General features: G+C 45.0%; 4 protein-coding genes across 4 annotated transcripts; 2 read left to right on the top strand and 2 right to left on the bottom strand.

The window, feature by feature from the left end:
- Positions 1 to 506: 506 nt before the first annotated feature.
- C8R40DRAFT_1172385 (RNA polymerase II transcription factor SIII subunit A-domain-containing protein) lies at positions 507 to 1,790 on the bottom strand (the record flags this gene model as incomplete). Its single annotated transcript, XM_046231847.1, has 7 exons — positions 507 to 1,006; positions 1,063 to 1,207; positions 1,255 to 1,355; positions 1,408 to 1,429; positions 1,489 to 1,586; positions 1,637 to 1,657; positions 1,721 to 1,790. 7 exons carry the CDS (start codon positions 1,788 to 1,790, stop codon positions 507 to 509), a joined length of 957 nt encoding a protein of 318 aa, XP_046084689.1.
- A 752-nt stretch (positions 1,791 to 2,542) lies between these two features.
- On the top strand, positions 2,543 to 3,534 carry C8R40DRAFT_1161544 (Gti1/Pac2 family-domain-containing protein; the record flags this gene model as incomplete). Its single annotated transcript, XM_046230135.1, has 4 exons — positions 2,543 to 2,741; positions 2,797 to 2,831; positions 2,885 to 2,946; positions 3,009 to 3,534. The coding sequence occupies 4 exons, from the start codon at positions 2,543 to 2,545 to the stop codon at positions 3,532 to 3,534; spliced, it is 822 nt and encodes a 273-aa protein (XP_046084690.1).
- A 791-nt stretch (positions 3,535 to 4,325) lies between these two features.
- On the top strand, positions 4,326 to 6,652 carry C8R40DRAFT_1253632 (phosphoribosyltransferase-like protein). The gene is made up of 9 exons (XM_046233734.1): positions 4,326 to 4,413; positions 4,467 to 4,691; positions 4,745 to 4,830; positions 4,879 to 5,254; positions 5,307 to 5,530; positions 5,587 to 5,711; positions 5,762 to 5,835; positions 5,885 to 5,984; positions 6,038 to 6,652. Coding segments are annotated over exons 1-9 (1,629 nt in total). The 5' UTR covers positions 4,326 to 4,412; the 3' UTR covers positions 6,456 to 6,652.
- Positions 6,653 to 6,919: 267 nt separating this feature from the next.
- On the bottom strand, positions 6,920 to 8,328 carry C8R40DRAFT_1070815 (uncharacterized protein; the record flags this gene model as incomplete). Its single annotated transcript, XM_046226272.1, has 7 exons — positions 6,920 to 7,054; positions 7,138 to 7,282; positions 7,347 to 7,776; positions 7,843 to 7,897; positions 7,950 to 8,051; positions 8,111 to 8,212; positions 8,263 to 8,328. The coding sequence occupies 7 exons, from the start codon at positions 8,326 to 8,328 to the stop codon at positions 6,920 to 6,922; spliced, it is 1,035 nt and encodes a 344-aa protein (XP_046084692.1).
- Between the last annotated feature and the right edge of the window lie 3,707 nt (positions 8,329 to 12,035).

Here is a 12,035-nt window from a genome sequence, read left to right on the forward strand (position 1 = left end):
CCTCCCCAATTGTGCATTTCTTCATCTCTTGTTTTTTTTTTTTCGCATCGCATTACACCAATCATCTCGTTATCAACAGTATAGTACATAGGTTTTGTATCATTCTACATCATTCTTTCTGCCATTTCTGTTCTCCAACTTACATCATAAATGAATGTCCTCATTAGAGAATCATAGTGCACCTGGGTAGGGAGTCCGTACTGTGCAAATTCCATACCGGTAACTGTATCTAATTACGAGTATGCAATACTTCACCTGGGATTCAACATTGAACGTACTGAATACGGGTACTACATCTATCCACATACATTTTCTCACCCTCTAATGAATTTGCTTAGTGCTACAAGTACACGATAATGGGGTGAGATTACAGCAAGTAAATGATAAGAAATATACGATACATATACCAGTAAAGCTCCTGAAAACTATATTACTAGGTACGGAATGATGATGAGAATCCATTGCGAATAGAAAATAATGCGCTGAGTGTGATGATGAAATATAATCTAGCGTGCGCGCTGTGAGTAGGCGCGGTGTTTAGGGACAAAAAGAGACGCCATAGGATCCTTTTTGGCCAAAGAAAACGATTTGGGAAGAGGGGGCACGATTTCAGGGGTTGAAATTGGGGAATTCTGTGGAGTGTGCTTTCTGGTTATTGCATCGTTTCTTGAAGAAGACAAGGACCGATTTTCGGCTCTCCAAGTAGAAGGAAGAGCCACAGGCTTTGAGGGTGAAGCATTCAAGGTCTTGGACGGCAATGCGGCGGGCTCCGACGAGCTCGCACTTGAGGATGAGGGGCGTCGAATCACCGTGTTAACAACAACACGGGTTGAATACTTGGATTGTGCGGGTAGGGGAGACCTGTTGCTGATACTCCCAGTCGGGGAATAATCTTTCCCTTTGAGCATTGGAGGGATCATACGGGTATGATACATGTTCTTCTGAAGTTTGGATGCTTCTGATCGTGTCTTTTGGAAGAGGGTCTTGGATGGAGCAGACATGTTCCCTGATAAGGAATGGCAAACCGTTAGCTAATGTGTACGGAGACGAAACATGACTTACACCCTGTGCGCTGGCGCTTTGGGGGTGGTAAGCGATCTGTGAGCTTGATCTCACGTTCCTTCTTACGCTCATCTGCTTCAAGGCGTTGTAGACGTAGACGAGACCCCACTTCCTCTAACCTTGTAGCCTCCGCTTCCCGCAAAACCTGATTGATGTAAGCTTGAGTATGTTATCATGGCGCCTACAACTCACGAAGAAACGTGACCTCCATGAGTCCGGAGAAGTATCGGTCCCATCTCCATAGCGTTCTACCATTGCAGGATATGTTCGTCGACATAAGGCCCTCCAAAGTTCTATGATGAAGCCATCGAATGAGATGCGGGTATAAACGGCGCAAAGACATACCTTCGGAGTCTCTCTTTAAATGCTAGTAGATAGTTGTCCGCATTAGCATATCTCAAGAGCATATATGACACGACAACATACTGGAGAAGCGTCTTCTACCCGCAGCAATTGTTCCGCTGAGCAGCGGTCAAGAATTGGTCGGACCAAAGTAAATGGTAGCTCTCCAAGGCTACTGATGGCTGCACGAGGTCAGCCGTCTTGGGGTCATCCAAGATGGAAGGTTACGCACATTCAATATAGTTTCCCGCAACTGTTCAGCAAATTTGGGTTGTTAAAGATTGGTCTAGGCGAGAAGGTAAAAGTGAACCCCTACCTCTCTGGCAAAGTTGGACAAGACTTTGAATACGCTTATTGGGTCCAGCTGAATCATTTCCAGGAGACATGGTGGTCCTGTTTCAATTTGGAGGATGCGTAGGTGCGTTGTGTGCGAGAATACTGGTGTCAGAGACTCTGAAGCTTGGAACCTTGGTGTGTGAAGGAAGATTAGCGCCAGAGCCACGTGGAACGTCGAAGGTCACGCATAGATTCAGAATGAACATCATGATCAGAATCTGGGTTATACTTCGAAGTTCGAGATCCTGAATGGCAGCAATATTAATGTTCAACCATAACTATGACATACGCTGCAAACTTAAGGTTGAATTTCTATCGCTCAATCCCAAAGAATCTGGCCTTGTTATCCTTCGAGACCGCATATCTCCTCCGGCCTCTGACGGTAATGGTTACCTTTGAATCACCTTTAGACATGGAATCTCTGGGTCGGACGGTACGAGAAACACAACTGTAGGTACAAACTTCAGCCCCCGAATCTATCGATACCCACACTGTTAACACCTCCCCCTTCGAGTCAAGGATCCGACATAATGGTTCTTCTACTGATGAGTATTTTTAAAGCCGATCGACATCTACCCTTTTGATATCTGTCCCACCACATGGATTTTCAGTCAACACAGATAATAGGCGTACAGTTCGCCGGTTTCGGTTTCTATCTCGAGTGCAAAATACCGATTCTTAGCCATTACCCTCGCACTCACCCGGGGACAGTATATATAAGTTGTAGCATATCTTCGTGTTCGTCATAATCCTCTATACGCGCCTCAGTTGACTAAATACCTTCATTAAAAGGCATACGGATATGCAACAAGCCACTCACCCACGTCTACATGTCCGCGATGCGCGAGATGCACACGCTGTGTTCGAAGCCGTTCGCCAAGGTCTTTTGCGACCTGCTGTTCGTCGACTAAACGAAGTTGAACGGTCGATGCATGTACGCTCGGGGTCCGTTTTTGTTTGGGAAGAATGTGACGATGAGTCTGGATTGAAAAGATGGACAGGTATAGTGCTTCCACCACGAATCCTGAACAAAGACAATCTAACTTCTCAACTTAGATGGACGCGTCTGGGGTCAGTCGAGAATGCGGGAGGTAATCATCTACAAATCTAATTTCTATGTACATGCTCAATGACCGCTCAATAGCCATACCTATTTTACGATGAAAAGCTTCCTTCCGATGGAGGCTCTCCAGAACAAAGTCAAAGGTAATTCCATATCTTCTTTTGATGGGGTTTTATTCAATTTCCTGACCACCTTCTCGTTTTAGGCACCCTAATTTTCGCTTTGTGGAAGGCCCTACACGCGTCACTCATACTTCTTCTGCATTGCTACATCAGGATCGAAGCGGTGGAACCCACACCGGACTGATAAAACAAGCATACTCTGCTTGGGTTACGCTTTCCCCGAATTCAAAACCTCGAAAATGGCATCTTACAGCTTATTTTACGTATTCCGACCTCCCATCGATACCGACAATTGACCGTGATCCAATTCTCTCTAAAATTGCGGTTCCTTCTGGGATATACCACGGAGGGAAGACGAGATCCAAAAGCGAAGACGACGGAGCCTACAGCGCTGTAAATCCGCCTTCCAGCCGGCCCAAAACACCGGCGATACAAAGTTCTACCGTTCATGGGTCTGCGAGTGCGACATCCTCCGCCTCTTTGCCCTCTTTCCATTCCACTGTGGGACCTTATGCTCTAAATCCTCGGTCAGCCTACCCTCAAACAGGGAGCAGGATGTCGGAAGACCATCGTGTCATACATATGCTTAATTCCAGGCATATATCCTAAAATTTCCTTTTTTCCTTGGGATTCTTCTTGGGAAACTCGGGCTTGCTGGGGCTTGCTGTACTGATAACACATATCTTGTATCATTGTGTCCTTATACAACTCTTATTCTTAGAGTGCCTTTCATATATGCGATCTTGAGCAGTACTTATACTATGCATTTTGTTGTGATACCTTGTATCAGTATTTAATTCTATCGTGGGTCCAGTTCAACCACACTCGAAAATTAGATTTTCTTATCGCTCCTTCAAGTTTGAGCGGTCCCATAACCTACATAAGTCTACTCGTTGATATTCGGTGGTTATAGTTATGTTGCTATTGTTGAAGTGCTGAGTAATAGATGATCATTTTACCTTCTCGAGGACTCTCAGTGCACTCATTGCGAGCGAAGCGAAGCAATACTGGCTAGAGGGCTGAACCGGGAAGTAAACAAATACAAATTGTTGTCGCGCAAACTCCCACGGAGTCGGAATACCCGCGGATGTGTACGGATGAGCGGATGCTGGGGCGGGGAGCTGTTCCTTTTTAAGTAGTAGTGCTCTGTAGCCCCGTAACAAAAACAATCATTTAATTAATCATGATCAAACATAGTACGGAGGTGCGCCAGCACCGACCAAGACTATTGGATCTAGCACTTCGAAGCGAGCACCCCATGTGAGCCGGACGAAGGAGGCTCACATGCGAATAGATGCGAATGCATGTTAGCTTGTGAGTCCAGTAGCGGATATCAGCGGATATCAACCCGTTCCGACCCGTTCCCAATTCGGCGCACGTGCACCGCTCCGACATTATTTTTTTTTGCGGTGTCGCCACAGTTTTTAGAAAATGTCTTCTCTGTCAGCCACGTTCGCAATATTTCTTCTCTTGAGATACCCTGAGCAAGTAAGCTTCGAGTCGTTATTTTAAATCGTCGTTAATCGTTCCGATACTCTCAGTGTGCGGTATCCTAGGTTTACTTTTACACGATTCGACCATCAATTGTGCGCCAGAGATCTGTGAAGGGCTTTCTCTACTACAGCATAGAGGTCAAGATGCCTGCGGGATCGTTACTTGTGGGCCCAAAGGTCGCTTCTATCAATGCAAAGCCAATGGCATGGTCAGAGATATATTCGATGAATCTTCAATCCGAAAATTGATCGGTGGAATGGGAGTTGGCCATGGTGAAGTTCGCACTTCTTACTCTAAGATTGTTCCTGATCGGCCCTGCCTTTAGTTCGATATCCCACTGCTGGGAGTTTCAACAATGCTGAAGCTCAGCCTTTTTATGTCAATTCGCCATATGGTATAGTTTTTGCCCACGTAAGTGTGCGTCGTTCATTTCGTTGCTGGATACTTACGCATCAATAGAATGGAAACTTGATTAACACGACTTCTTTGTTGCAATATATGGATGCTACGGCCCATCGCCACATCAATACTTCGTCGGATTCCGAGTTGCTACTTAACATCTTCGCCAACAACCTTCAACAGACCGGAAAATTCCGAATCAATGAAGAAGATATATTCACAGCTATCGGCGGGATGATGAAGCAAGTCAAGGGTGCCTATGCTTGCGTTGCAATGCTGGCCGGCTTTGGAATCATTGCATTCAGAGATCCGAACGGTATTCGACCAGTAGGAATGGCAGTGAGAAGGACGGAAACTGGGAACGACTATCTTTTCGCGAGTGAAAGTGTTGTAGCTGATGCCAGTGGATTCACTGACTGGGATGACGTGAAGCCAGGTTCGTTTCGTTCTTCTTGAAGCTACTACGCACATCAACGATTTGCATGTAGGAGAAGCGATCATCATTACTCGAACCAGCATCTCCCGGCGGCAAGTCGCTGAACCTGCTACTTTCGCTCCCGACATCTTTGAATATGTCTATTTTGCCCGACCCGATTCTGTTCTAGATGGCGTTAGCGTCTACCGCAGCCGTATGGCCATGGGTGATATGCTTGCCGAAGAAGTGAAGCGCGTTCTGAGCAAAATGGATCTCTCGGTGGATGTTGTTATACCTGTATTGTACCATTTACCCTGTCAGTCAACGGGAATTCATCTCAACACGTTACACAGGTCCCTGATACTTCAAGAGTAGCAGCGTTGAATTTAGCTCAGAAGCTCAATCTTCCGTACCGTGAAGGATTCATCAAAAACCGATATGTAGGCAGAACCTTCATCATGCCTGGTCAGCAAATGAGGTGAGGCGTACTCAATCGTGAATTCGTGCTTGAACTTATCTTGATTTCAGGAAGAAAAATGTTCGTCGAAAGCTTAACGCCATGGCTCTTGAGTTCTCTGGACGCAATGTACTTTTAGTGGACGGTAAATCCCAGGGATCATATCTCACACTATGACTGATCGTGGTTTTCAGATTCGATCGTGCGAGGTACAACTTCGAAAGAAATCATACAAATGGCAAAGGATGTCGGGGCGAAAAAGGTTATTGTTGCAAGTTGTGCTCCTCCAATTCGGTCAGTGCTACTTATACACCTTTTTGGCTTTGTTTTCTCAATCATTTCAATAGATATCCAAACGTTTATGGTATCGATATGCCTTCACGGTCAGAGCTGGTGGCGTACGGCCGTAAAGAGGAAGACGTCGCAGAGGCCATAGGCGCAGACTTGGTCATTTTCCAAACCCTTCCTGATCTCATTGAGTCTGTAAGGCACTTGAACCTGAGCATCAAAAGATTCGATTGTTCTTTATTCGATGGCGACTATGTGACAGGTGGTGTTGACGAAGCCTATTTTTCTAAACTTGAAACATTACGCGCCGACAACGTTAGGGGCAAGGCTGCAATGATGAGTGGGGATCTCGGTCCGGCGGAAGGTAAAGGTGGAGGAGGGGCCCCACCAATGAATGGAATAACTGAAGACGTGGTGTCTATTGGAACCATGAACGGAGATGATACTGTTGGACTGCACAACACATGGAAGCGATGACGCGCCTCCTCACGTGCTTCTTTTTCTTGTCTCTTTTCGCTATCATATAGCTTGACGTAACTTAACATATTGGCCATAGATCACCATAGACCCAAATACCTTTCCCTCCTCTTTGTGACTTATCTTTAGTAACTACATGTATATGTATATCTACTATCTATATCTTCAGAGTTTCGTTTTTTTGGCTACCGAAGACGGTTTGTTACGCCTACACAAATTTGGGTCGCTTCATCATCCTTGCTTGCCAATGCACGGTGCTGCAATGCTTGATCCTATCCCCCAGACTGGTTCATCCAAGTAGAAACGGTCAATAGACCTAGAATCCAGGTTCTAAAAGTACCACTGACTCCGAATGTAAGAATCAAAAAAGAGAGTAACAAATTGAAAGTCGAGCGGCGCCAGCTACGATAGGCAAAGCTAAAATTGTGTATGCAGGTCATAGTGAACAGGAAATGTTTACGCACTTATCTACGATTCACACCAGAGGTGGTAATTGCAAAGTGAAGTTCTAGCTCAAATAACGCAAGTTCGTGGTCTAAACATACTCGAGCATTAAAAAAGAACTCTTCCTCAACTACGCGACCCCCTAGATACACTTTCTACCAGCTCACCCATGCATGCATTATACTGAAGACCAGAGCGTGATTACCACCTCGGAGTAAGAATAAGAGGATGGACTGACCAATTCGTCATAAGATGTCTCTTTCATAACCATGTAAGCATTACCATAGTCTACTATCTCCACTGCTTTCACAGACTCGGAAAAATCCTTCGGTTTCCCTGGTACTTGGTTGACAGGTATGAGTCCATTGGTTAGGGCGTTATCGCTGCGTATGTTTCAATGGTCAGCGTCAAACCGGTTTAAGCAAATACAGTGATGGTGGGACTGACAGATGATAGACCTTGTGGTCGACTGCATCTTGAGCAACTTGTCTGCACATCAATTCTAATACGTGGTTCATCATCGGGCCCTGTTCCTCGAAGGGGGCAAACTTAAAGAGATTGGTGTCCCTAAGGGCAACACCCTCTTTTTTCTCCATGATAATTGCAGGACGGAGAAGTGGGGTTCCATCTGAATGAGGATACGGGATTTTACCAGCAGCAACAAGGAGACCCATCATCCGTAATGCCTTGACCTCGCCGAAAGGTAGTCCAGGCGGACCTTCCTGCTTGGAGAACTTTGCCAGGAGCTTGTGTTTGGGTCGCCCTTGAAGCCAGTGAGGTTGGGGTCCCTCAGAGGTAACACTGATCTCCCATATTCCATCATTGTTGAGCCCTCGTTTTATCTTTTGACCGAATGTAATGCCTTCCAGAGTTTTATCTGAATGAGAACAAATATCGGTGAATTTTGAGAGCACGAGTACAGTAATTGAATATAAAGCCTTACCAAAAACATTGTTGTCAGCTTCGCCGTGAGTCATGAAGTGCACAAGTATCCCATCCTGTAAAAATTAAAAGATAAATACATATGGCATAGTAACCGATTGGATTTACATTAACAAGTTCCTGAAAGGTTCTTCCAACCCCTCGTCTGTGAGGCGGAAGCTGATCGCTTGGAAGGCCTCTTTGATAAATGGAATCAACAGGGGGAATTTCCTATGAAACCTCATTAGCACAACACTAAAACTCAACCAAAAAAGGAGTGGTTTACATACAGAACCCGAGGATGAAGAGCATGGATTGACTGAAATTCCAATGTCTTTTGCGCCATAAGGAGCAGAGCGCACGCCAATAGAGAGGCTGGAGATGAGAATGAGCTTCAAGATGTAGCGAAGATTTTGCATAGCTGAATGAAAGACTCGCTGACCAGCAGTGAGAAGAGAGGGAAAGAGCAGAGGACGCAAAAATTGAAGCCAAGGTCCATATAGGTCATCGTACTGTATAGGTGATTTGCATCACCGTCGGGGCCTAACAGAGACGTAAGAACTCACACTGACTGGATCAAGGGGTGAGCTGGGGTGAGTTCTTTGTACCGGGTCAGTAACTGTCAGTAAGTACCTGTCAGTACATTCTTCATCGAAGAAATATTCCGCTTGTATTCCGATGGTGCTGATTCCATAGTCCGGTTCCATACAGTACTGTACTGAAGTTGCGTTGCAGTTTTGGGCCTATTTGGGATGAGCCCTGGATGACTCTATGAACTGAACTTGTGTTTCATTCACATTTCGCCAGAAAGATTTGCGTGAGATTATGGTTAGATGGTCGTCATGGCCTCCCAAGTTCAAGATCCATGACTATACCTTCTGCTAGTCATTTACACAGCCAGACCTTCATATAACCCATGTTCAAATGACTGAGTATGGACAAGGGACAAAATTGTCATATGAACTGAGTTTCAAAATCTTGATGCCAGGGCTCAACGCCCAAAAATAAGCAACGGCACATTCTTGTTGCCATCTCTCGCCTCAATTTGTCTCTGTTCATCCCTAGTATAAGTTATTTGAGTGACCTTGTATGTATACCTAGATATTCCTATATCGTATATGGTTGTCAGTATCAGTATATGTGAAGGTTTTGCCTGGGGGCAAAGCCCTGCGCTCCCACCCGTGAATGAGGAGGGTGCGAGTCACCCAAACAGAGCTGAGGCTCCTTCCCAGCACACTCCGAATAGGTGTTGGAGTTGTACCCCAACTAGAGCTGAGGCCTTGGATTTATCGAACATCAAGAATATATTGTATTTTATGTACAAGTTGAAAGGAAAGAAAGTTCAAGAATCACCTGAAGTGTTAGCAATAGCAAAACCGGCCATACAAGCATTAATAAGTTCGTTGCTGACTTTATGTTGCTTTCTGTACTGTTTGATATTGTCTGAAATTGTATCTATTTGAGTCCATGAATATGCCTTAGCCAAATGTGTTGGGATTATATGTTCCATGTGTCTCCAGTACAAAAGAAAGGCCAGGGATGTCCATCGGCCAATCATAGCAACCACTTCCAGGGAGATGCCCACAAGTAGGAGTTCGACCGCCCCTCCGATTCGGAAACTATGACCTAGGATGTGGCGCATCGCCGCTTGTTCCCAAACGCCATAACAAAATGTGAGAAATGAATGCTTGAACATATGCTGAGGGATGCCATCGTTGTCCATGTAAGCGAATAGCGAGAAATCTTCGGGAACCTTCATGTTCATCTGCAAATGTTTTGCCAAAGCATCATATGCACAGAGAATGTTGCCGTGACGTGTTATGACTACATTTGTCCCATCTTCCTGGGTTGACTTAGACCATGGTAGCCGTATATGAGCCGAAGGAATACTTCTGTGGGTATTGAGCTGTATTGAGATTGATATTATTTTTGTCCCTTGAAACGTGAAATTTTTTTTCAAAAGCATTGCGAGAGGGAATGGTCAGTTCTCCAAGTTGGTGACAGCCCCAGAACGTAACAAGGGCAAGTGCCCATATAGCGGAATGGAAGGAATTTGAAGGATCGAGTGTGCAAAAGAGAGCTAATAAATGAGCCAGAGTGATAGGGTGTCAATGAGCTGTCCCCTCCTTCTTTGCAGCCCTGCGTGCCATCTTTATTTCTGGTGAATCACTAGGCCACTGTGCTCCTGGATACTCAAACCATGCACGTAATCCTGAAAGCCAGTTTTTGATACAGCTACCTGAGACTTTGCCCATATTATGGCCAATGAAACCTGCAATAAGCATAGGGTGTGCCGGCATACGATCCTCTTCTGGAATTTCCATAGAATCACAATACTGGTTAAAGCGTAATGGACCAGCTGCATACGAAGATAACATATTCGGTGCAAGGGATTTTTGCATTGTCAATTACGGCTTGTGGAAGAGATTCTGATAAAAGTTGTTGGTATTCAATAGCCCACGGAGACGTCCAAGTGTGTAGTCGTTTGGTGGCCAGTGAATGTTTCTGTCAAGTCCATGCCTTGGTACCCCATTTTGCCACTCGGGATTCCAAGATCTACCATTTATTGTAATCTCATCTTTATTGTTCTTTCTCGCTACACATTCCCTTTCTACTTAGACTCTCCTTTATTGTTTTATCCTTTCCTCTATTGTCTTATTCCTTACCCTGCAGGTACTACACGTATAGCTCCTAGTAGTTAGTCTGGCGCTCTGCACCGATGCGCCGATCCATAGATATAAATACTGCCTGTATGCTACTGTAGTTCCTCAGTTTAATTATCAACTTAGATTATCCTCTTAACGCCCTTGACTTGAGAATCCCTCTGTACTCTGGTCACTCTCTAGTCTTCAGGCTCGACGTCTTGAAGTACTTCTTACTCTAGCCTTAGGACTTAGAAGTTCTTTGGTTTGCTCCTCATCACCGGCGGTACCGCCGCTCCGACTTGGCTGCTCCTGGCTCTTTCCTTCTCTACTCTCAATCTCCGGGGACTAGCAGCGTAACGGCGGTGTTGTTAATAACTTCACTACTGTCCCATTCAACCCTCCGCCCTTAGACACCTTGTGGCCTCTGGCACGGTTCCACGGTGTACATGATCTTAACAGTTTCCATAGGTCGGAAGGTCTGTAGTCTTGGGCCGGGGAGAGGTTTATGTGGAATCGGGTTGTGTTTAATCTTCGGGGTTATTGAAGATGTCAAAGGCATGTGGGGGATAAGGGGTGAAAGGAATGTCAGGATTAAGGGTGTTGTTAATTCGAGACTAGCAGGGGTATCCTGTGGTATCTGAGCAGCGGGCACTCGCAGAAGTACATTACTTGCACTAAAATCAGCTAGTGCAAATTCAGGCAGCAACCTGATAGATTCATAACAATTAATCCATTAAAATCAGTGCATAATACATGAATATATAAGCTTTCAATACCTAAACATAAATTAGAATATCATCTAGCTCCTGCAGGAGCATAAAAGCAAGTGGGAGTTTCTTATCCACCGGTCCCAATATTCTGTGAGATAGAGGGTCGGCTGGATTCTCCGCTGATTGAATGTATTCGAATTTTGGTTGTATGAACGAAGGACCAATAACACCACAAATACGGCGTACCAAAGTATTGATCCAGAAATTTGGACTGCGTGCTTTGTTGAGTGCGCCAATTGCACCCTTGTTGTCAGAATGGATAAGGATATAGGCATTGTGGTAATGCATGGCTTCAAGATAGTATATGACAATTTCTATTGCAATTGTCTCTAACCAGCAGATATCTCGTCCTGGGAGCTTCCAATCTGTAGTAAGCCGGAAGGCAGCCCAAGTATCACCAACCATAACTCCGATACCCCAATCAGTGGACGCATCAACATATATGCTTAAATCTAGCAGGTAACTCAACATTTGCAGTTTCCAATAATACAGAGGGTCTTTGAGATGTTCTTGCCACCACTTGATTTCTGTAAGGAGCACAGGTGTCGGGAAACAACTGGTAGAAGCTTTGCATTCGCCACGGTATGTAGCCATGAAGTTTGATATAGAAGGGAGATATGAACAGCCATTGGGATGTAAGAAAGCGAGATGACATAGAGTGCCGTGTAAAGATTTGAGTTCAGGTAATGGTGTTTTTTGACCGGTGAACTTTTCAATAAAGACCGTTGGTTGTCAATATCCCAACAAAATCCAATGAACATGACAATGGAAATGAATAGTTTGTCACCTTTGAGGGGGTG

This window comes from Lentinula edodes (genome assembly GCF_021015755.1).
Source record: "Lentinula edodes strain Le(Bin) 0899 ss11 chromosome Unknown C8R40scaffold_25, whole genome shotgun sequence".
Classification (NCBI taxonomy): domain Eukaryota; kingdom Fungi; phylum Basidiomycota; class Agaricomycetes; order Agaricales; family Omphalotaceae; genus Lentinula; species Lentinula edodes.